This window comes from Ptychodera flava, chromosome 21 (genome assembly GCF_041260155.1).
Source record: "Ptychodera flava strain L36383 chromosome 21, AS_Pfla_20210202, whole genome shotgun sequence".
NCBI classification, from domain to species: Eukaryota; Metazoa; Hemichordata; class Enteropneusta; family Ptychoderidae; genus Ptychodera; species Ptychodera flava.
The window spans coordinates 31338872-31365064 of record NC_091948.1 but is presented as its reverse complement, the minus strand read 5'-3'; the positions used below and the strand labels follow the sequence as shown (position 1 = coordinate 31365064).

At 38.2% G+C, this 26193-nt stretch overlaps 1 protein-coding gene across 1 annotated transcript in view; it reads right to left on the bottom strand.

Annotated features, from left to right (window-relative positions):
- LOC139122022 (ATP-binding cassette sub-family C member 8-like) overlaps nt 1–26193 on the bottom strand; it is a 62381-nt gene extending 36188 nt beyond the window's left edge. The window contains exons 1-6 of the mRNA XM_070687386.1: nt 25489–26193; nt 18154–18393; nt 12840–13031; nt 12317–12469; nt 8734–8889; nt 2411–2545 (exon numbers count right to left, since the gene is read on the bottom strand). Of these exons, the coding sequence (XP_070543487.1) occupies nt 2411–2545; nt 8734–8889; nt 12317–12469; nt 12840–13031; nt 18154–18393; nt 25489–26100 (1488 nt within the window). The 5' untranslated portion in view covers nt 26101–26193. The remainder of the gene's footprint in view (nt 1–2410; nt 2546–8733; nt 8890–12316; nt 12470–12839; nt 13032–18153; nt 18394–25488) is intronic.

Genomic DNA, 26193 nt, shown 5'->3' with positions numbered 1-26193 from the left:
TAGGGTTTAGTCTGGACATCGTGAAAACAAAAGTAATAGAAAAAAACGTATCATCCCTACCGCAAAGACGTCAACTGTACCACACTGATGTGATGCGACCCCCTGATGAGATGCTGTCAGCCACGCTGACAAAAATAATTTTTGCCCCGGTTACTCTAGTTTTTAGACTGGACCTATTGAGCCTGCCTTCAGACCATTTTCATAATAAAATAGGATATTTAAATGTTATCTCGGATACATGACGCAAACAATGGTACAAATGCGCGTCCTATTACCCCTAAAAGCAGTTTTACGTCTCAAATACACACTATGGATCGGGAAAAGAGGGAACTTGGGGACCTGGATTAATAGTGATTGCGAAGCTTGGTACATCAAAGCACAGACAAATAGAAGAAACAGACTAGCAACGCGGCATTGCTTTTGTTCCATGGTCGTCTCGGTAGACTATGGCCTTTTCATGTTGAAATGAGCTTCACATGTGTTAGATTTTTTTTGAGACCTTTGTTCGTGGTTGATAATTGCACGAGATTATGCAAAAAGTACGACGAGATGGCATCGTGCTGCCAGTCGAGTAGCAACCATACTTACTTTGTGAGCTCTCAGGGCAGAAACGCTGCTTCACGCCAATCAAAACATAACACGCCCGCAGTTTCATAAACACGTCCTTCAATGACCAACTTTTAATAGACGATATGACTGACCGTAAACCATTGAGTAAAACCAGACAGTATCGATGGAAGATTTTCAAATTTGGCTGAAACACACTCATTATATATTCATAAAAATGTGAGAGGAATTTTTAAAATGCTAAAACTTACTTTCCCGAGCTCAAAACTTTCCCGTTTTCGCCAGCATGCCGATTCCATTCAGCACCACATGACAACAATAACACAAACTTTGCCGAATATACTTTCGCTTAAAAATTGGCGAAAATCCGGAAACTACCGAAGGGTGCATGGTCGGCACTCTTCGGAAAAGCGAGGTGAGAGCTACCTGAGGCGAGGATGACTTACGTAACCGCTTCACGCCTTGAACTATACCCGTTGCCAGTCTGTTTCTATTTGTCTGTGATCAAAGCTAGACACACGCTGCGGTGCGAATAACATCTTCCATTTGCAATACTGTCAATTATACTTCACCGGCTGATTTTTAGTCCATGAAACCTAACATTTAACCACCACTCGTCGTAATCTTAGCTAGGGAGCATGGACACTGTGAAACTGACAAATATAGCACCACGCCTTGCTTCATATGTACTCCCTAGAATAGTGTTAAACAGTACCTAAAGTATCATCAAGTATTGTGATTGACTAAGACCTAGCCACGTGACATTGCGAAAAAAGGGTGATATAACGTAGTTGAAAACCGTACCACTCGACGTGGAATAGCCGCTTGGGAACGCATTTGCACTAGTTGCATATTTGTTGTACAGTCATGTCTTATTAGGGTTATATGGAATATTCCCTAGTTGATTTAGACGACATTTCAATACAGATATATTGCAAGTAAACATGAAAACCAGCTATACCATTTCTGATTTTTTTCAAATATTTGACCAGCAAGACCTCCGAATAAACGTTCAGACTCAGAAGTTTTTGCTCGGGGTGATACAATTAATTATTACCACTCACGATTGGCTGAGACTCACTCATGTGCATGATTATAATTCAAAATTTATGTAAGATGACTTGAGAGATATCCTTGTTGCGTGCAGTGATATAGCTCGCTGCCGTGTTCATAATCCGCATGATTTCTGTGTACAACAAACGTCGTCCACCGGATCAGCGTTAGCTATATTGCAGAGACTTTAAAAGCGGAGTTAACGACAGCTGAATAAAACGACAGTTTAGTAAACTTTGTACATTAAAATTTCAGACCTGTCTACGAATGAAAATGCTTTTTGAAACTATTCAAGCAGTCCAGGTACAGTGATCGAGAACATTGAGCGGTTCACAGTTTAGTCTGCTGTGACCATATGCACATTCTGAGCAAAGATTCGGCTCACAAGTCTATGCTCGATATAATAAAATCAGTATCTCATGGCAGTAAGGGTAAGATGATAATTTTGTACTTTACCTCAGGTAGGTGCTCATGACGGTAATATTGATGACACTCTTTCCTTCAGGTTGGCTTTCATTTACACTAGTCATAGATGAGCAAGAAATGACTTTGCCCTTGTAAATGATATTGACCTTGCAAATCTTGCAAATGATATTGACCTTGCTATCATGTAGTATAGAAGCGCGTCAGCTCGAGGTCAAAAAAAACGTCGCATACTGGGGTTGAGCTTGGAAACCATTGTATTTATAAGTTTAAATTATTACTCATCGTCGGCATCAAATAAGACATTTCTAGATAATGCTCATTTTTAAGTCTTCGAGTTTTATAAACTTAGCTGAGTAGAACTTACCAAAGCTTCGGTCTGAAACCTGTTGACGTTTCCCGTGAACCTGAGCTGTATTGGCAAGACGATTGCGGTAACTAGCAAAAACGTGAGAGCTGGCGGGCCGACGGTATGGTATAATAGACCAAAGGTGATTGCCATCTGGAAAAGATAAATAGATATTTAGCACACACACACACACACACACACACACACACACACACACACACACACACACACACACACACATATATATATATATATATATATATATATATATATATATATATATATATATCGAGGACTTCGGGAAAGGACGGTGATATGGTAACGTCAGATGCATTTTTTTATTTGCAGGTAAAGTGATAATGTAAAAACTGCATCGAAATTTACCCTTGTCTTGCTGTTCATAGCGGCGCTTGTTTATACTGTACGAACGAACAAACTGTGCAATGCTGCAGTCGTCATTTTTACTGCGAATCTAAAAATCATCTCAAATCTTGACTTCAGTTACAATATATGAATTAAACCACCACTGAGCTGCATGGCATCGTTCTTGTTAACGTTGGTCATTTATGCAACTACAATGCACCTAGGAAATTAAATATCTCGATACTGGCGAGGACTGGAGTAGTACGATACCATATGAAGATCGTACGTTCGCATGTATTCTCATCGCCTGGAACGCTGTTTGAAATTGAGAGGAAAAGTGTATCACCCTTTGTCGTAATTCAGAATGAAACTAAAATAATAAATAATCACAGTAAACAAAGCGCAACAAGAAACTTTTAACATTTTGCCATTTAATGTTCATTCGATTAACCTTAACTTGTGTCATATGAAAGCACTTGATTGTGGCCGAGGCTCGAATCGAGCAGTCATCAACCTGTCACAAGCTACTGAAGACCGCGTTTACCGTACGAAGCTCCAGTAAACATTATTTCTCGCTTTAGTACGACCTACCGTAGAAGTTCAACAGCAATACAAGTTAGATACTTTGCAGATGCTGAGAAATTTAACCAGTCGTCTGACGGGATGATGTGTTTATTGTGCTAGTATGCTAGGGGGTCAAAAAGTGTGCATCGTTTGCTGAACGCTCGTCTCAAGTTGTCTGTAATTTCGCACGATTTCTACAAATTTTCCCTGCCTGGAAATTAATATGTCATCTACTAAGTCTCAGTCAACCAAGTCTGGCGGAGGAGGAGTTTCAACTCGGGCTCAAAAATCTGTAAGTAGCGCTTCTTTGGAAGAAGATTCTGACTCTGGTATAATGGCCGCCATTCATCGTCTCAATGGTCGCCTCGACCATATTGATGCAAATCAAACGAAGTTACTCAATGAGGTACGTCAGTCAACCAAAGAAATAAAAGAAGAGTTGATGCTTGAGATGGCTGGCCTCCGTTCAAGGGTCGAGAAAATAGAACAAAAATTTGATGCAGCGGCAAATAGTGAAAGTGACGAACAGAACTTTGACATAAATCGTTCAGTTATCGTTGTAAACCTGGTTGCAGCAGAAGAAGAAGATCTACCCGTAAAAGTCACCCACATAGTTCACAATGTCCTCAATCTTCCAGACGCACAGGTGTTAAAGTGTCGTAGAATGCGTTCCCGCAATGACAAACCAGGTGTGGTAAAAGTGGAATTCGAAACACGATATCAGAAGGTGAATGTATTGAGAGCAAAAACTTTGCTCAAAGACAACGAAGTTTACCAACGGGTCTACATCCATTCATGCAGATCTCATGCCGAACGCCTAATAGAGCTGAACTTTCGATCAATTTTGAAGGATTTACCAAACGGTGAGCAGTATAGAGTGACAGGTAGTGGCCGAATTGTTAGGCAAGAGAATAGAAATCAGCACGTTGAATGAGGAGTGAACCCGCCCGCCGGACCTTCAGTACGTGTTCACATTGGAATATCAATGGATGGACGACTAAAAATAGAGACTTGATAAACCAAGTTATTTTACGTAAGAATTGCGATGTTTTTTGTCTAAGTGAAACTCACCTCAAACAAGGTGAGAGTATTGAGATTGAAGGATATAGATGGTTTGGTTTTAAAAGAGAATTGGCTCACAAAAGAGCCATACGTGCTTCAGGTGGAGTGGGTATATTGGTCAAACATGACACTGTCCGTAGATATAACATATCAGTCTGTGATAAATCTTATGACGGTATATTGGGATTGAAATTTGTTGATAAAATAACAGAGTATAGTTTTATCGTCTTTACGTGTTATTTACCCCCAGAAAATTCTCTTTGGGGAAGAGATGCCGTTGGTTTCTTTTCTCACTTACTTTGTCAACTGTATGTAGAAAATGATGTTGACAATATTATCGTTTGCGGGGATTTAAACGCACGGATTGGTGCTTTAGACGATTGTATACCAGAAATTGATAATATTCCTAAAAGAACTAACATAGACAGTGTAGTTAACAAACACGGTGAGACACTTATTGAGTTTCTTAAAGATTCTCAGATGTCAGTATTGAATGGAAGAATTTATCCTCTTCAAGACAACTTTACATCAATTTCCCATAGAGGAAAATCTGTCGTAGATTATATGCTTGTACCATGTGATAATGTACACTTGTGTCATGAATTTCTGTAGATTCTGTCACTTCATTAATTGATACGTATGATTTACACTGCTTTCTTGCGTTACCAGATCACTCAGTTTTAACACTAAAAATGGGGACAAGAGAGCTTGAGCATTATTGAAAAAAATCAATGAATCCCATAGTTAGGGGTGAAAAGACAAGGCGGTATAACGTTTCAAATATACCAAATGGATTTCTAGACGGGGAATTATCCAGAAATGCTATTATAGAATTAATAGATCAAATTGAGTCATCTCGGAATAACCAATTGAGTGTAGATATTATATATGATAAATTTTGTGACAGTATTTTTTCTGAAATGGATGCTACGCTAGAGTACAGGGATGTCCCAGTGTGTTCAAAGAAATTCAAAGTACATAAGCCATTCTGGAATACAGAACTGACTGCCCTCTGGAGGGACATGAGAGAAAAAGAGAAACAATTTATGAGATGTACAGGTACTAAATTACAGAAATCGGTATTTAAACAAAACTTTAGGAATGCCCAACATACATTTGACAAATTTTACAGAAAGCTGAAGAGGTCATACCAAAGACAGGTTATGATGGATATTGAAAATTTAAACACACAGAATCCACCTGAGTTTTGGAATCACATTAATAAATTGGGTCCTAGAGCAAAAAATGATATTCCATGGGAGGTTTACGCAGAAAACAATAGCGTCACAACAGATGTTAATTCAGTTTTTAAATAATGGAAATCTGACTTTGAAGATCTCTATAGCCTTTCTGTCACGGGAGACACTGGATTCGATGAGGACTTTTACCAACATATTTTGAGTTGTAAAAATCAGTTGGAATGGCAGTTAGACAGTAATCATGTTAACCCCCTATTGAATTGTGATATTTCACTTCAAGAGGTAACGAATGTAGTAAATAAGTCAAAACTCAATAAAGCAGTTGGCGTTGACAAACTTCCTTATGAGATTTTCAAAAACCCAACTGCAATTAAATTGCTTCACAAGTTATTTCAACTTTATTTTAATTTTGGAAAAATACCTAGTATGTGGAGAAAAGCTATAATCAAACCAATACCCAAAAATGCATTGAATGATCCCCGAGTTCCTTTAAATTATCGAGGAGTAACCCTTCTGTCAACTGGGAGTAAATTGTATTCTGGGATTATAAATAATAGACTTGTTCAATATTTTGACGCAGAAAATATTTTAGTCGATGAGCAAAATGGTTTTAGGAAAGGTAGGGCCTGTATCGACCACATTTATGTTATGACAAGTATTATCAGAAATAGAAAAGCGTCAGGTTTGCCCACATTTGCAGCTTTTATAGATATGAAAAAAGCATTTGATTGGGTAAACAGAGATGTGTTGTTCTTTAAGTTACTTGAAAATGGTGTTTCAGGCAAATTGTACAAGGCAATTGAGAGTTTCTATGAGAACCCACTTTCTTGTGTTAATGTAATGGTTTGCTTTCCCGTTGGTTTTCAACAGATTCTGGTGTTAGACAGGGAGATGTACTATCTCCTACACTCTTTTCTATTTATCTGAATGATTTTGCTAAAGAGGTAAATAACCTCCATATTGGAGTTCCAGTTGGTGACCGAGAGGTTGCAATTCTGCTGTACGCAGATGATATAGTCATTCTTGCTGAAAATGAAGAAAATCTCCCAAAGGCTGTTGAGTGTCTAGAAAATTGGTGTAAGAAATGGCGTATGGTAGTAAACGAAAACAAAACACAAGTTGTTCATTTTAGAAATAAAAATGTCAGGCTGTCAAATTTTATTTTTAAATATGAAGGACGGAATTTAGAAACAGTGTCTCAGTATAAATATCTAGGTCTGTTTTCAATGAGTTTTTAGACTACGAAGTAAAAAATCTTATGCAATTCAGCAGGAAGGGCTTTAGGAGCTGTTATTTCTAAAATCCATAGATTTAAGGATTTCCATTACAATACTTTTTCTACCTTGTATAATTCCTGTGTTGTTCCAATTTTGGACTACTGTGCGGGGATATGGGGATTTGGTCAGTTTAAAAACTGTGACACAATACAAGATCGAGCATTGAGATATTTCATGGGTGTACATAAATATGCACCAAAGTTGGCTTTAAATGGAGATATGGGTTGGGATAACCCAAGTTTTCGTCGAAAGCTTGATATGTTACGTTTCTGGAATAGACTGTTGAAAACACCAGACAACAGAATAACGAAATCAGTTTTTCTGTGGGATTATGCTTTGCAAACAAAAATTGGTCTAACGATATAAAAGTGTTCTCTCAGAAATTGGCTTTCAAAATAGATTGTGAACCGAGAAGTGATAAAATTAGAAGAAGCTCGTGAATTGTTAAGAATTATTCATGCAAGAAAATGGGAACTAGATGTGCAACAAAAGTCAAAATTAAGGACGTATTGTATTTTTAAAAAGGAATACGGAAAAGAAATGTATTTGGCAGGTTGTATGTCTCGTGCGAAGCGGTCTCTCATGGCCCAGTTTTAGGACGGGCATACTCCCACTTAAAATAGAAACTGGGAGATTCAGTAATCTTGCAGTTGAACAGAGGTTATGCGAATTCTGTCCTCTTCATGTTGAAGATGAATTTCATTTTTTGTTTCAATGTACTCTGTATAAAGATTACCGTAAGTCACTTTTAGACAAGATATTGACTGATATGCCAGATTTTAATGACTTAAGCAACGATAACAAGTTATGTATACTTATGACAAAATTCTGTAATGATGTAGCAGACTACATATATAGGGCATATTCGAGAAGGAAAAGCACACTTTACAAATAATGTATCCTTTTTTGTCTTCAATGTGATATTCAACGTGTCTTATAAGCCCAGTGGGCTGGATGTGGCAATAGAAAACATTTCATTGTAATTTATTTAAATGGTGAATAAGTCCACATAGGACACTTAAATAAATAAAATACAACAACAACAACAACATATTGTGATACATTATATTCTGAATATATATTCGATTCTTGTTCGATGATAAATTCGTCTATTTTTGACAGATGACTCGGCTGTTTACGGCTTGTGACGAGCCACCACCGCGCTAGTACTTGTAGAAATCGTAGGGAGCAGACGACAGTGAACGCTACAGACAAACTTTCAAAATTATCGCTATCAATGAAAATGCAGCGTAACCTTTAAAATCACGTTTTTGGAGAGCCCCGTTGCACGGTTATGTTGCAATATTCACAGAAATTGTAAAAAATACTACTTTGTATTTTAACTATTCAGAATTCAATTTTATATAACTCAAAATTTTCCCTTGACTTTCTGTATTACTATTCTATATTCAATCTTACAACTCGCACTATAGGGAAAAAGTGCGTGACTAGAGCGAGAAACTGACACTTTCTCGCAATCGGTGAGAATCTGTTCTTATTCTCACTCCACTGGAGATTGGTGAGAAATGCACTCCTTGGCGAGAATCAAGTGTGAGAACAAATTCTCACCGGTGAGAATAGAAATTCTCACTAAGTACAGCGAGAATTGAAATTCACTGGCGAGAATCATCAAGACTCGCCGTTCATTGGCGAGAATCATAAAGACTCCAGTCTTGATGATTGATCTTGATGATGACCGACAGCGGTGAGAATAAGAACAGATTCTCACCGATTGAGAGAAAGTGTCAGTTTCTCGCTCTAGTCACGCACTTTTTCCCTATAGTGTCGACTTTCTGTGTCTATTTCTACATTCTCTTCCCTGCCTCAATTACGTTTAGTGTAAAGGCAACATGCATGAAAATGCCATCGCACTTACCGAGTATGGTACAACAATCAGGAAGCAGAGAGTCATGACGCATCGCTGGATGGCACTTCCATCAACAGCAACATAATTCACAATACGTCCAGCGTTCAAATTATTGCTGATTAAAGCCGAACTGGTGAGGCCAATCGATTTCTCGTAAATAGCGACCTTTTGTGGAATCAAAGTACAGGAAATAATTAACATGGAGAAAAGTGATACAATTCACAATAGTGTGGTAATTCGCCCAATGTTGTTGCAATTCAAACGATGTTGTCGTTATTCGCTGAGGAAATACATGAAGAAGACTCTGGAACTGGCGACGAGTGATGTAGAACTTGAACTTGTGTATTGAATACGGAAGCATGGCAAGGCATCACGGCCGAGCCCCTGATGCATCTGTCGGCGAGTCTTCCTTTGAGTGAGTCCCTAAGTTTCTGTCTGTGAATGTGTCTGACGCTGCCTCAGCATGTACGAGTATGTATCTGAATGTCTCCCCCTGATGGAGTTAGGCTGCGTTCAGACAATGGCTTGGGGCGAGGCTGAAGGAATCGCGTTCTAAATCTTATTTTTTTCAGACCCCCCTCGATCCCGTCAAAATTTTTCGAGCCCCCCCCCCGGTCTATATGATCAATTTTTTTTCAACTCCCTCCCCACAATTTTCACATAGCTGCATATTTATTAGGCATGCACGCAGGGTAAAAATAAACATGTATTGTGTAGTTCCGCTCGCAGATGTTCAACACTACCTCTTCTCAGCAGGTTGTAGAGCTATATTCCTAAGTTCTTAAATTCATTCATTTTTGGATTTATCAGTAACTAAGCCGACTTGAGTTTATCCAACTCTGGCCAGGTCAATGGCACCAGCTGAACAGCAAACAAAATGACATGAGAGAGTATGCAAATTGTGAATTCCTGTCTACGGCTTGTGACGAGCTACATTTTGCCTGGCTACATTTTGCCAACTTGAGAAAAATTGAGGACAGTGACCTACCGAATTTTCTTTTTCAAAAGTACAAGACATATACGACTTAGATGCTTTTTATATTTTTTTTTCAAAATTGACAATACTGGAAGGTCGTCAAATAAACATTTTAATCTCAGAAATTTTGGGTGAAACAATGGCAAATTCGGTAAAAAATAAATGATTCCATTTAGTCACATATTTTTTTCATTTAAATTAGAGTCTTTAGATTTTTAAGTTTTTCTTTCGTGTCACTGGACGATGAGATGTGAAAATTTCATTCACTGCATGAACTTGAAATGAATGTTTTTTTACACTGTTTTTAAGTGATTTTCGAGATCAACTGTAACTTTTCATTGTACATTTGTAGAAAATCAAACATGGTAACCCCATCTTTTTTCCCTGATATTTGATTATTTTCATATGCCAGAATTCAAAAATCCTAGGTAACTGTTAAGTCTCATAGTCTTCCATATGTTGCAATCTGGCCTGATCTTGTGTGCAAGTATGTTTCACTGTCAATTGAGTGCCCTTATGACCCAAACTCTTCTTCAGCTACATCAAGAACCAGAGCTGTCACTGTAAATGCCAGTATACAGTGACAGTGACACTGCCCGTAGGCAGTAACAGGGCAGTAGCTGTATTAACTTTTTACTATGGCAATAATTTTGTTCAGTTTATACAACTGCTTTCTTGTTCTACTCCCTACACTACGTTCAGCTGTCCAGTATTCAGCTTGCCTACACAGCCTGTGTACTGTGCATTTGTATCATTGACAATATACTTTCAGTCTGGACTCTTATTCAATTTGAAACCAATATTTAGAAATACAGGCTTTGTTAACAAACTGAATGGTGTGTGTTTCAGCATGCTGGAGAGAGACACCAAGAAACAATATTTGATACATTGCATAGAAATATTGAAAAAATTATCAATAGTTGCAGCTTCTGCCCCATTACAAAGCCAAAGTGTTGTTTTTATGAAAATCTACATTTTTAGATTTTTTCGAGATTTCAGTCATGAAATGAGACAAAACGGTTTTAGATTTGTTTAATCATTACTAACATTAGAACCATTGGATGATATCAAAACGTTGGGAATTAAAATATTTTCAGCCCCCCTTATAGGCAGACCAAAACTTTCAAGTCCCCTGAATTCCTCCAGCCCCCTAACCATTTTTTGTGAACACAGCCTTAGTGTGCCCATTTATACATGTATCGTCTCTATGTCGGACAAAAAAACAATAAGATGACATACAATACTTTGATTTCTACCGACATTAGAAAAGATACAAAAGTACAAATTATCACTTGCCCTTACATGGCATGTTACAATTATATTGTTTCAAACCCATGCCTTGAATAAATTAAAACGAAATTAAACAGCTCAAGATATTAAACAGCTCAATATTACAAGTGGTTGAAATACAATAGAACATAGCTATGGCGGTAGTACGCAGAATACATCCATGCGAAGGATACATTTGCTGGGTAAATTTTTAAATGTGTAAACGAGTTAGACCATGTTGTTATACTGTGCTGGTATTTCGTGGCACCAGTATTGTTAGAGTCCAAATTGAGTAAATTGCGCTGGATTTATCGTGTCGAAGGACGCTACTGTATTGAGAGCGGGAAATATTAAATTTGGAAGATTATGACAATTGTGTTTGATGAACAGAATTCGTTATGTATACCCAGTTTTCAAAACAATTCTCATTACTTTGTCAGTTGTCTACCTAAGCAAAAATCCCCCTTTATGAAATCTACTGTCTCATTTGAAACAAAAGTACATGTAGAAAAAACGACAACGTTTTATGCATTATTTATTCTCATTCTTAAATGGCAGGGGTTGAATGACTGACATTCAAAAAAGTGATTAAAATCATGATAAGAAAAACTGAAATGGCTTTATTCAAAATCCAGGAACTTCATTGCAAAAAAAATTAATTTTGTTATATAGAATTTAAAGAACATAGTGTGAAAATTTCTCAAAATCTGACACCGAGTGCAGAGGAGAAAAATGAAGCGAGAAAATCGGGCTATTTGCATACAGTTGCATAAATTTCCTTCCCGCCCAACTTATGACTGCTTGTTATTCTTAGAGGGGAACCTAAGCAATATTTTAATATTGGGTTAACAAATTAATGAAATTGAATGAATCTTTGCAAAAGTGATTTTGAACAAAATACGCTGTTTTATGTATAACGCCTCCTTAGTCTAGTCAAGAACATTTATGTCAATGATCAAGCTTACATAAATGCACAGATACTGCTATTTTAAGTATTGAAAAACATTGTTATTAGTTTTCATCATAAACAGTAATGTATAGTTAACTGACATTTTGGTGAAATTCCAGAATCATATTTGTTGTACATATATGCACACCTAACCACCCTAATCACACACGGGAGCTAAACAGGACATAACACCCTGGTATAACAAGTGGTTCAAAGTGTCTAAAAAATGGGTACACTCTTCAACACATTTCTGATGTCGCCAAAGTGTCAAATCAAGTGGCAATCAAGCAAATTTAGACAACTGTCCCGAGTCAATGGTAGGAACACTGGGCAACAGGAATACTGTAAAAAATTATACACACCACTAAACGTGCACCATGTCAGAAATTTTCACTTACTCTTAAAGCTGCGACCCATTTCACTGAGAGATCGGTTGTAAAGTAATACGCCGTGACCCACAATAATGGAAATAACATGTTAGTGATGAGCATGAAATATGTCACCACAAAACCGTTCGTGAAATATTCCTCAACAGTCACATAATGGGTGTCCTTCAAAAAATGGAAGAAAAAATATTAATAATAATCACGCTCCTTCAGTGACAATGTGGTTAAATTCTATGAAGTTGATACGTTTTGAATTCTGAAAAGCTTAGCTGTACCCTGATTTTTCTTCATTTGAATTCATTGTTTTGGCTCAAAAATAAGGACAATCGCCACGCATCGCAAGCTGTGGACTATTCAACAGTTCTTCTCAGTAACAACACATAATATTTATTATCTGCTTTTAAATATTCGAAAAAAATAAATCTTTGAAGACCAGGTTACTAGCAATCACATGCTGCATTTCTAGCTATCGACAAGATACTCTTGTGCATTGTCTACTCATACCTTTCGCTCAAAATTGGTTAGATACACTTACTGGTGTTTTCAACGTGCCTCTCTGGTAGGCCGTCACATACGCCAAAACTAATCTTAACAGAAATCCTGGCATTAGCACAGCTGTATCTGCTAACAACTTCATAATCACAGCACCAATGAATCGATATTTGTGGAGACGCCAAAATGTCCGCGATAGAGACGGCGTATAGTTTGGTCTCTCAGCTTGTCTTTCCTGTGAATGTACAAAAATGAGGGCAAATGCTGCATTACTACTTCTTCGAGTATCAATCACTATACAGAACCTGCCAAATGAGGGAATCAGATACTTTACACACCTAAGAGTAGTATTGTAAAGGTTGTTTGAACCATAGACCCTCGAGTTCTCGAGGGTCTATGTTTGAACATAAAACTTACGACATCGACAAAACAATCTTTTAAGTGTACATAATGCAAAAGCATGTACTCTGACCAAATTTAATATATACTGATTGCACTGAAGTCTAAGATGGGAGACAGGGGTGGATTTACGGTCTGAATAGCTCATAGAAAGGGCACGCATCCAACATATCCTTTGACAACAAATAATCGAGATGGAGGAAAATGCTGAATGTTATGTTTAAAAAAGACGCAGCTAGTTCCCGATGGAAATTGGTAGTAATTTATATCGCCATCAGAAAAAGAACATTGCATAAATTAGAATGTTGTAGCAAACTGACACACAAGAATATCGACATTAAACTATGAAGTATTTCCCTGTGCTTTCATACAGCATAATAATTTGGCTAGAAGAGGTCACTTGATAAATCCGTGATTCAAGGAATCGATATATATTCTAGAATTGCGAATATTGACTTTCAATACTAGCTGCTATCAATTGGCTGCAATGTTCAATTCGGATAATCATTTATTTCGGAGTATAGACTGAAGTCGGGATGGAGTCATTTCTTGAACCGATGAGCCATCACATGTCAATAGATGAGTGCGGTGAGGCGTTTAAAGTTACGTTTATGGACGGTGCTGTGAGACCTAAGGGACTGGACATAAATTACAGGGGGGGTGGGCCGGTGTTTTTCGAAAAACCGCTGCGTAAAAAATAGTGACCCTTCAAAAGTTCATGCACAAAAATTAGTGACCCTCCCCCTTATCCGTGCATGAAAATAAGTGACCCTCCCCTGTTACTCAATACCCCAAAAAAAACCCGCAATGTGTTAAAGACCCCCTTCTGACTTGCTATACTTTTTAAGTCGCCCTCCCGAAAGGAAGGCAAAATGTGGCCGATATAACGCGTTGTCCAAGAAATATCAAATCATATGTGTGTGATAATTCATGTAAAGTACTTTGCTTGAAGTGGCAGGTAAAAAGTGCATGCCTGTACAAAAAATGTAATTTTCAGATTTTATCGATAATGTTGATTCACTATACATGTAGTCGACTATAAGAAAACTACGAACGTGTATTTTCCAGTATAATACGGATAGTTTTCAATCGGGTTCGAACCCACAACATACGGCATCAGTCGCCTAGCTGAGAGGCCTGAGACAGAACCAGTCGGCTAAATCTCCACTCCCATAAAAGAGTGGTTCAATAGCCGGCTAAGTTGTTACATATTTCTGACTGAGACCTTTCAACACGTTGTAGAGTTCGTGAAGCACTCACGCACGCATGCTCACTATCATACATCGCACATACACACTTTATCGAAGCGAAGAAACGAATTTCATCGCTTTAACTGGGCGAACGATAACCTCGGGGACAATTCTGTCCACCAGCAGTGTTACCGACCCAGGATAGAAAATACGGATAGTTTTCAATCGGATTCGAACCCACAACATACGGCATCAGTCGCCTAGCTGAGAGGCCTGAGACAGAACCAGTCGGCTAAATCTCCACTCCCATAAAAGAGTGGTTCAATAGCCGGCTAAGTTGTTACATATTTCTGACTGAGACCTTTCAACACGTTGTAGAGTTCGTGAAGCACTCACGCACGCATGCTCACTATCATACATCGCACATACACACTTTATCGAAGCGAAGAAACGAATTTCATCGCTTTAACTGGGCGAACGATAACCTCGGGGACAATTCTATCCACCAGCAGTGTTACCGACCCAGGATAGAAAATACGGATAGTTTTCAATCGGATTCGAACCCACAACATACGGCATCAGTCGCCTAGCTGAGAGGCCTGAGACAGAACCAGTCGGCTAAATCTCCACTCCCATAAAAGAGTGGTTCAATAGCCGGCTAATTGTTACATATTTCTGACTGAGACCTTTCAACACGTTGTAGAGTTCGTGAAGCACTCACGCACGCATGCTCACTATCATACATCGCACATACACACTTTATCGAAGCGAAGAAACGAATTTCATCGCTTTAACTGGGCGAACGATAACCTCGGGGACAATTCTGTCCACCAGCAGTGTTACCGACCCAGGATAGAAAATACGGATAGTTTTCAATCGGATTCGAACCCACAACATACGGCATCAGTCGCCTAGCTGAGAGGCCTGAGACAGAACCAGTCGGCTAAATCTCCACTCCCATAAAAGTGGTTCAATAGCCGGCTAAGTTGTTACATATTTCTGACTGAGACCTTTCAACACGTTGTAGAGTTCGTGAAGCACTCACGCACGCATGCTCACTATCATACATCGCACATACACACTTTATCGAAGCGAAGAAACGAATTTCATCGCTTTAACTGGGCGAACGATAACCTCGGGGACAATTCTGTCCACCAGCAGTGTTACCGACCCAGGATAGAAAATACGGATAGTTTTCAATCGGATTCGAACCCACAACATACGGCATCAGTCGCCTAGCTGAGAGGCCTGAGACAGAAAACTAGCTATATCTGTTCATATACAGATGTTTAATAACTGATATAGATATACTTGATTAGCATGGGTTGTTTACAAGTGCACATGTGAACAAGATATTTGATTTTGGAATTTCTGTCAAAATGTTGATCCACTATACATGGGAGTCTATGACAAAACTATACATGGGAGTCTATGACAACACTGTCAAAAAATTTTCAGAATTAAAAATATGCACTATTTGTGTATATATGACCCTGAATAATTGACATAATTGTGCTTGATTAGAAGAGGGTGGTAACACGTGCATCTGTGTACAATAACTTTGTTTTTGGAATTTCGCATGAAATGTGGATCCATTATACATTGTAGTCTATGAAGAAACTATGAATAATTTTTTTTAAATACAAAACTTGGCAAATCTGTGTATTTATGTATGCTTGATTATTGATATTTATGTTCTTGATTAGACTAGAGTGGTTACAAGTCCATGTGTGTGTAAGAAATTTGATTTTGGAATTTCACCGAAATGTTGATTCACTATACATGGCAGTCTATGGTGAAACCCTATGAATAATTTTTTTCCAATACAAAAATAGGTAAATCTGTGCATTTATGTACACTGAATTATTGGTACTAATGTTCATGATAGACTAGAGTGGTTTCAAGTCAATGGTTGTGCAAGAAATTTGATTTTGGCATATCACTTAAATGTCGATTCACTATACATGGCAGTCTATGATGAAACTATGAATAATTTTTTTCCAATAAAAAATAGGTAAATCTGTGCATTTATGTACACTTGATTATTGGTATTAATGTTCATGATTAGACTAGAGTAGTTTCAAGTCAATGGGTGTGCAAGAACTTTGATTTTGGAATTTCACTGAATGTCCATTCACTATACATGGCAGTCTATGATGAAACTATGAATAATTTTTTTCCAATACAAAACTTGGTAAACCTGTGCATTTATGTACACCTAATTATTAGTATTAATATTCATGATTAGACTAGAGTGGTTTCAAGTCAATGGTTGTGCAAGAAATTTGATTTTGGAATTTCACCAAAATGTTGATTCACTATACATTGTAGGCTATGAGGAAACTACAAATAACTCATAGGTTATCTGATCCTAAATTGTTATTCAAAAGTTGTTCGACCTGAAGCTTCCAGTTGTTATTGATGACACTATGCACTATTCTGAACAGTTTGTATTCTGTCACTGTCCTCAAAAAATTAAAAAATGTACATACAGCGACATGAACGTTTGACACCGACCTATACCAAATGTATTGTCAATGGGAGAATGATGTCAAATAAGTAATCTCCCAAATTGTTATTGAAAGAGTTATTATAGGGGACAGTTATGCACAATAGTGTTGAATAAGTAGAAATCACGACAACTTAAATCAATGTGGCTGCTTGGATCATCAATACATTGTTTATTATACCTGAAATTTGCGCCCGAAGGGCGCGCCGAAAATGGTAATGGCAGAAAATGAAAGTGCCAGGAGGTATTTTTTCTTTTCTCAGTATTCCATTACGTGCACATGCAATTTCAGCTTTGATGCATGAAAAAAGGTGACCCTCCCCATTAGGCTTGCACAAATTTTATGACCCTTCAAAATGCTTGCGCGAAAAATGGCGACCCACCCCCAAAAAACACCGGCCCACCCCCCCCTGTAATTTGTGTCCAGTCCCTAACTTCATGTTTGAATTATAGATAGAACTTAATGAATTTCGATCAACGTCGTTGTGATAGCCTTAAATCTAATTGTTTTCTACGCACTCCAATCAGCATCATTATACATATATTATAAAGTACAGGTCCTGAAGGAGCTGCATGTGGACACAAAATCGAAAAGCTGATCTATATCTTCGACGGCAATTCATTGCCTTTAAAACCAGACACAAAACTGTTTGAGTTAACGAATTTTCCGTCCTTGCTGCAACTCTCTGTGTATCAGCATTGCACATTTCAAAACAGAATAAAGTCGAGAAGTGCCGTAACACGACAGTCATTGCAGGAATCCCGTAAAATAGTACGATATCCGATGAGCAACAGCGTTCCTGGATACTTTATATACGGAAATATAATATAATGGAAATAACAGACTCCGCCCTGACCATTAACATTTAAAAATGGGCGCGGGTTCGAGAAAAGCCAAAATTAACGTAGATATTTGGGGCACTTCAAAATTAATGAGTTGGCAGGTTTTCAAGGGGTACTTAAAAAGATCAGATAAAACTTTCTAGAATTTCCCCTCCAAAGCGAAGGTGCTTGTAAACGCAGCCTTACAGAGCATGTTCGTGTTATGTTGATTTCGTCGAGGGATGGACGGATGGATCTCAAGCCAAATTAACTCAGCGACCTCTCGTTACCTTGAGTGAACGTTCAACAACGTCATGCGACTTTTATTAGAGTTAGAAATAAAAGAAGATTTTTTTTCTTCGAGAAGGCGGAAAAAAATTATTATATTATCTTTATCTTGTTTCTGAACACCGAAAAGGCACTTAAATGCATCTTACCAGCTCTATGCTAAACGCTTTCATAAAGTCTTTGTAAAGACGTTCACTCCTATGGTTTTCTGGTACACTACCCAGGTCGGACATCTCTAGATTTGCTTTATCGGAAAAGTCTGTGATAAATCTCATGAAAGATGTACCCAAGATGTACGTCAACAAGTTGGAATGGTCTGCGGTGTAGTACAAGTCGGTCTTCTTCATATCTTTCGATGGTTTACCTTCGACATAGCACCACTTGAGCACCTGTGAAACGACAAATAATACATTAAACCGACAAAATAACTGCAAACAGTACGGCATGAATCAGACTCACAAAGAACAAGTAAATCAATAGATCATGTTGTCACGTTTATCATACTTGAAAGTCATATATTTCCCCTGCACAAACCTCTTTGACGCTAAATCCGTAGTATTGAAGAAGATGTACAACTGATATATGCCATGCATGGGGGCTACATCATATCTGTGGTAGAAACACGCGTGAATCTGGAACATGTCTTAAGTGTGTCTTTATCGATTTATAGATGATATTTAAGATAACAAAACTTTCGTCATTTTATTAAATTTGTCGAGGCATGCAGTAAAAATTAAGGGCGTAATCTTTAAACGGAGAAAGAGGTACGGAAAGGGTACATAGCTAAGGATCGTTTATAGGAAACCCTTTCAGTTCGTATGCGAAAGGAGTTAACATTGATACAATATATTTAATGCTCCTTTGGTAATCCTTTATTTTCCGAAGACCGCCACCTCGCCTCCTCTCTCTCTCTCTCTCTCTCTCTCTCTCTCTCTCTCTCTCTCTCTCTCTCTCTCTCTCTCTCTCTCTCAAATCCCAAAGTAAATCAAGCCGCACTTTTCATGAAAACTTAAACAGGTCTTAAACTTTAGAAAAGTAGAACTCTTAAGTTCAAATAACATCTCATGTCATTTAAGGCCATCGTCTGGGCTAATGTCGGTCAAAATGCTCAAAAAATCAAATTTTATTTTTTTCCTTCATTGTCACCCTCGACATGTATATTTTCAAATAAGCTATATCATTCTTCAAAAAATATTAACTAAAATTGAGAAAAATCGCGGTTTTTCCCACTGATTCCTGGTCAAATTTTATTTAGTCTAATTATATATTCAAAACAGGTAAATCGCTATTTTTGGTTGCGTAAAAACTTTGTTGAGTTATGGCATCATGTATGAAGTAGTGACCATTTGCTTGCTTATTGAAGCAGCTTTTTCAGAGGTAAAAATATGGCGTTGTGGAAATTGTGAGTTTGAGACTAATTGCAGTCTAAAAAAGCCAGATCAGTGAGTAATCGGGAAGAAATTTGCAACAAATGATTCTGTTTTATATTTTGTGTGGATATTACTGTAAGGCATATGAAGATTTTCATTCAGGTATAGCAATTAAACCAGAAAACAAACCATATTAGACGTTATGGTGTCCATATACATAACAAGTAAAGAATCTCACATGAATTTCATTATCATGCTGATTATAAAATCAAAGCTTTTTTGATAATTAACAGTTCATTTTTCACTTAGAAAGCAATTACAACCAGGCTTTTGTAAATAGAATTCTAACTGACAATTTAAACTTGTCGAATACCCTATTTTGAGGTCGTAAACTTTGCATGAAGTATGAGTATCACCTTTATGTTGTAAACATTTCAATCCAATACTCCTAACAATTGTGTTTTGTACTGCATTCGTTTCTTGTGGCAGTAATAACTCTTGAAAGAATGGTTGGAATGCAATGAAAATCAGCCAACATATGTGAAATTAAATACTTTACAAAATAAACCTCAAAAAACAAGGTCATCCAATCATGTCATAGTAGAAACTTGACGGAAAGTTGTGAAATTTATTAATTTTTCAATCTTACCGAGATGACTATGATTTAATTTATATTGACATCTTATACAGTCATAGATTTAGGTTCATATTGTAATACATATACATCTGAATGCTACAGAAAAAATTCGGTTGTTGTATGACTTTTCGTTCAATAGATATCTTTGCCACAAATTTCCTCATATTTTTAACCCTGAAATTGTCGCCATGCCAACCGAATATCCGGTTTTCCCCCTGCACTGCATTTTACCATCTACTGCAACAAAAAGATGACAAAATCTGAAACAAGGTACTACACGGTTAGTGTTTTAAAATAGCCCAGACAATGGCCTTAAACATGATTGACGTCAGAACATGGATGTGACCCATCAAAACACAGCAAAATTTTGCAAATTAATGCAAGATTATGAAAATGCGAAAACAGAAGTTTAGCGTCGGATGTTTTCAAAAAGTTTACGTTTGGTTACCAGAAATAAAGAATTGTTTTGATTTTGCCATAGTGGACAAATACCTCGGCACGAACTTATACGGTTTACCCAGGGCCTCTTCTTATGTACTTTCCCCTGCCCTTGACACTAATGACTCCCTGGTTGGTATTGATTAATACTATTGCTTGCTCAGAAAAGATAAAATTACTAGTCTTCCCCGATACATTTCAAGTATCACAGATGTTCCCACTTGTATATTTTATTGTACACATACAGCAAAAACAGGTACTTTCTAACACCCGTATGTATGGCGTGAATTACATGAAGCAATTCTGTTGTGTCAAGAGAAAAGGTGACAGGTGTTTTGTTATAATGCAAAAACGTAAACCGTGCAGTCCGTCTTTGCAGACAAAATATACAATTTAGACGTTGGGGGCGACTGCAAAATTAATATAAGTTGACAGGGTACTTTAATTTTTAAAGGTTGTTAATGGAGTACTTAAAAAGATAAGAGAAAACTTCCTAGATTTTTCCCCTCCAGAGGTATTTGTAAAGGCAACCTTACAGAGCATAATACTTTATGTTGGTTTCGTCGAGGAATGGATGAATCTCAAGCCAAATGAACTCATCGACCTCTCCGTACATAAGTGAACGTTCTGCATCGCCATGCGACTTTTAGTGTAATTATAAATAAAACAAGGCAGTATTGCTGAAGGCAATGAGTACTTGGGCCGTGATAGAGTAATTTTGAGGACAATATATACTACTATTCAAATATGGTCTTGAATTTCCTCCTGTCAATGAGGCATTTGATTAACTGGTTATTAAACGAAGCAATGGCATGACAACGGCAAAATATGTCTAGCAACTTTTGTGGAGTTTGAGGCAGGGGTTCTTTATTTATAGCGGGAATTGCTTAAACTCCTTAAATATTCAAATTACAGCAAATTTTTGTTCTCGATGGTAGATGTCTAATATTTAGATGGGCATATTTAGATTTCTACCCTATAGTTATCCCTATATACCAAAAATCGGACATCCAGCTCTATTGGCTTGCTCAGAATTAGATATGCGCATAATTAATGAGGTACAATGTGGTGTCATAAGGTGTCCCATCATACCATTTATGAAGGGTGTAGCACTTGTGGTTACTGAGTTGTGGACAAATATATATATTTGAGGTCAAAGGTCATTGAGGTCACGTGACATTTTGTCAAAATAATTGTATTGCTAAGTTATTCCTATATATCAAAATCAGACCTCCAGCTCTATTGGCGCGCTCAAAATTATATATGCGCATAATTAATGAGGTACAATATGTGGTGTCATAAGGTGTCTTATCATACCAAATATGAAGGATGTAGCACTTGTGGTTACTGAGTTGTGGACAAATATATATATTTGAGGTCAAAGGTCATTGAGGTCACGTCACATTTTGTCATAATAATTGTATTGCTAAGTTATTCCTATATACCAAAAATCAGACCTCTAGTTCTATTGGCTCGCTCAAAATAAGATATGCACATAATTAATGAGGTACAATATATGGTGTCATAAGGTGTCCTTTCATACCAAATATGAAGGGTGTAGCACTTGTGGTTACTGAGTTGTGGACAAATATGTATATTTGAGGTCAAAGGTCATTGAGGTCACGTGAAGTTTTGTCAAACAATTATATTGTTAACTTATCCCTATATACTAGTATCAGAAATCAGACCTCTTGCTCTATTGGCTCGCTCATAATTAGATATGCACATAATTAATGGGGTACAATATGTGGCGTCATAAGGTGTCCCATCATACCAAATATGAAAGGTTTAGCACTTGTGGTTACTGAGTTATGGACAATAATGTATATTTCAGGTCAAAGGTCACCAAGGTCACATGATATTTGTCAAAATGTCTGAGATATCTGCGTGAACCGATGGACTCACTGATGGACTCACGGACGGATATGAGCCAATCTATAAGCCCCCTGGACTTTATCCGTGGGGACAAAAAACTCTGTCACTGCATCCTTTAGGCAATATGAATACAATGAGAAACTAAATTTTTATTTTTCTTGGCATCATACATGCGAGTCTATGGAGAACTGCCTTATACATGGGAGTCTATGGAGGTGTAAACTAAAAAGTCCTCTAACACGGCCAAATTGATAGCATTCTGAAACAAATCGACGTGCATCTGTATGGGGTTGGGTACTAGGCGTGAACGGACGGACGGACGCACGGACATGACCAAACCTATAAGTCCCCTCGGACTTCGTCCTTCGTCCGTGGTGATTAAAAACAACGCAACAGTTATTACAGCTACACCGGCGGTAGGTTCATATCCAGAGCCCCGTACGGTCTGCCGCCGTCGCTTGAAAACAATCTCATGCACCCGGCCATATGGGCAGCTGGCCGGATGCATGACTTCCCGGAGAAGGCGAGCTGTCACATTCAAGCTCAGGATTATTTGTCGATCAAATTTCAATAAATTTACCTTACCTAGATGAAATTTTGTCTATAGGCTGAAATTTCGCCGAAGTTTGACAAAATTACATCGATTTTTCAGGTTCATATGCGACATTTTTGAGTTTTGAGTGCAGACAGAAATAAGTTTTGGGCAACATGGCTGCGACCCCATGTTGACCCCTAGCCCTGCGTACGATGCTATGTGCTACAGCTAACACACAGCATCGTACGCAGGGCCAGCGAGAGAGTTGCCGACATCGACGGTTATTTACGAGAAGTGAATAAAAGACTGTCATTTTTGGAAGCGATCGAGTAGCTGAGGTAGGCTGGGATACGACTTGGCCCAAGAACGCTGAATTTCGGCAGTAATTTGGCTTTTTACGTCAAGTCCCAAAATGGATTTGAAGTCACCGACCCAACGTACGGGTCTTTGCAGGGCTGTGGTGAGCGGGGCTATTAGCTGTAGCGGAACACACAGCATCGTACGCAGGGCTAGTTGACCCCAAGTGAAAATGTGTTCGCGATCAAATCTTCCTATATTTTTTTCAGAATTTTCAACAAAATCATTGCTTCTTACATCTTTTGTAAAATATAAAATACTAAAATAAAACTGCGATGTGCCATGTCTCCAGATTTCTAAAATATCGTTCGTTGACCGTTCGACGCAAACTTGTGACGCAGTTGAAATTCAATACTGACCGCCAAATAATCTTAATGAGACGAGATCAGTCTAGACATCCTCCAAATTATCCAACCATTCGCATTGGAGTTCAGCTCGCTTAGAGTATCATAACATTTTTCGGCCTTCTTTTAGATCGACCCTAATATCTCCCATTTAGGAAATAAATACACAAGCTACCTCGACAAAACTTCGTGCACCATCCAAGACCAAACGCACTACAAATCTGTCTTGACGTCATCATCTCCTTACATGGTAATCGGCATACCGTATTTTTTAGCAAAGGGACACAGAATACGTCGGAGTATTCAGTTTCAAAACGTATTACATTGTGTGATGTTGTCAAAAAAAAGTCATGTTACTGCAGTGGTATAAATTACAAAACACAAAAGTTCAAATCAGTTTATTTTGGACTGGCTTTACCCAACATTTCATATTGTTTCTTATGCCAGATTTGACCACGTGCTTACTGGCGACCCCTTTTCATGCAAATTTTGTGTCAGATGATGTGTTCCCCTGGAAAAACAAACGTACGATTTCTAAATGAAGGAGGCGAAATTTGCCCTCAAGACTCGAAACCACCCCTTTGGGGTGTACCTAGCTATTTTTAACGAGCTTCTCGAATCTGCAGCTCTATTTCGAAATGATGGTCTGGTTTTCTCAGCTCAAGGATAAGTGTTCTCCATCGCTGTGGGCATTACTATTCTCAACCGGGGGTACAGTTTCCAGTCGTAATGTTTTTCATTGTGTCCGGGATATAAAACCTTTCCTTTTCAAACTTTCTCTTTGATTAACACTAATTTACATCTTGTCAGTGATTAAACATGTTTCAAGTTTAAATGTTAAATTCTGGTCTCGAGCCCTCCTGTTCGACCAAACCGAAATTACCCCTCCCACTTTGGCTCGTCCAGTGGGTGTAGCAAGGGTCGTGCCATCGTCTAGGAAACGGAGGGTGCATTAATTGTTGCATTTCGATGCACATTTTGATTATATTCAGAAGATTTTGTGGCAAAAACTCAGATAGAGAAGCATTTATATTCACATCTCACTTATTCAAGACTGGCTGAGAGCAGCACTTCCATTCAGTTAACATCATTACGCCATTTATTATGCCAAGAAAGATGAAGCCAATACATTTTGCCCTCCCTGGTCTCAGCCAGAAATGGTTATACCTTACAGTTTTTTCCCACGGAATGAAAACAAATGTACTTGGGCTGAGGCCCAAGTACAACAAAATTTATATTTCTCGGAAGGGGAGAGTAATGTCTAAAGTTACTATTGATGTAGCACATCAGAGCACATACTCATCTCCAACGTAGAGGGCTTAATTGGCAAGTCACGGTGCAAAGTTCACACGACATCGTTGACTCAACGAAAATTAGGATTGCACATGAACGTCCCTGACCAAGGCCGCGTAATTCAACTAATTGATAGTCGAAGAAATTGCACCTGGAGTATTTGGAAGACCGTCAAAGCGCTAGACGGTCCACACATTGCAAACGTGGCGTTCAAACAATATTTCAAGGAAAAAGTGACTGCGTTCCACAAATTCTTAGGCCACACAAAGTAAACGATTGATTCCTTCTATTTTTGCCCAGTATTCTGATTTTTTCCCTTGAAAAAGAAGCCAGTATTCTTGTTGACAATTTACTTGAAGTCTATACTTCTGGGAATTGATATTAATGCGCGTTGGCTATGTTTATAAGGACTGTTGACAAACTGCATTCTAGTCATTTCTAAATGCTTACCCCTTGACCCCGATTCGCTCGCTACGGATCCAACTCTAACGATGAGGGTGGAATTTTATTCAAAATATGGCGGTGAATGGGTTAAGGGATCAGACCATACAAACAGAAACAGTAAAAAAGTCCTAGAATATATCAAAGATTTAAAATAAGTACATTTCAAATAAATAAGTGGATCGTATTCCTACCTTCGTTCGTATGACGTTGAGTTCAATCACCATGCAGCACAGGTATAAAATAAGCAAAGCAATTTCGGCGTCAACACGGAAAATATGGAAGGCAGTCCCAATTTCCTGAAACAGAGCGACCAGTGTCAATGATGATACCACAACAGCTGCAAGCCAATAAACTACGAGTAAACATGCCATCCCCGGTTTATTCCAGTATTCCATCCGTTGGTAATAGACTAATGATACAATAGCACTAAGAGTCCGAATGGCTTGAGGCAGAAAAAGGCCAACTGGTTTTCTGTGAGTCCGTGAAACCGCTGTGAAAATTCCCTCGATCGTCGATGAAACCAGGACAAAAATTAAGAGAATGGATGTGAAATATTTGAAGTTATGGCCCGGAAAGTGGGCGTAGATCCTTGCTTTGAAATGGCGCAGTTCAGAGCAGCGGGACAGAACTATCAGGCTTGTTACCGCTACCACAAGGAAGAGACCGTGAGCTAACTCATCGGAGAGAATTAAAGCTGCCTTGTTGAGCGTTGTCAGACCCATCGACAACACGACAGTATCCATTCTATCGAGTGATGTTGTCGCCATTGATTGTGGAACCGATGTACTGTTGGCGTAAGCCATGTTCAATCGTAGACTTATGACCAATATCGAAAAGTACGCCCTGTTTCACACCGACTGTGGAGAGACACTGTAATGACCACGTCAATACATGTC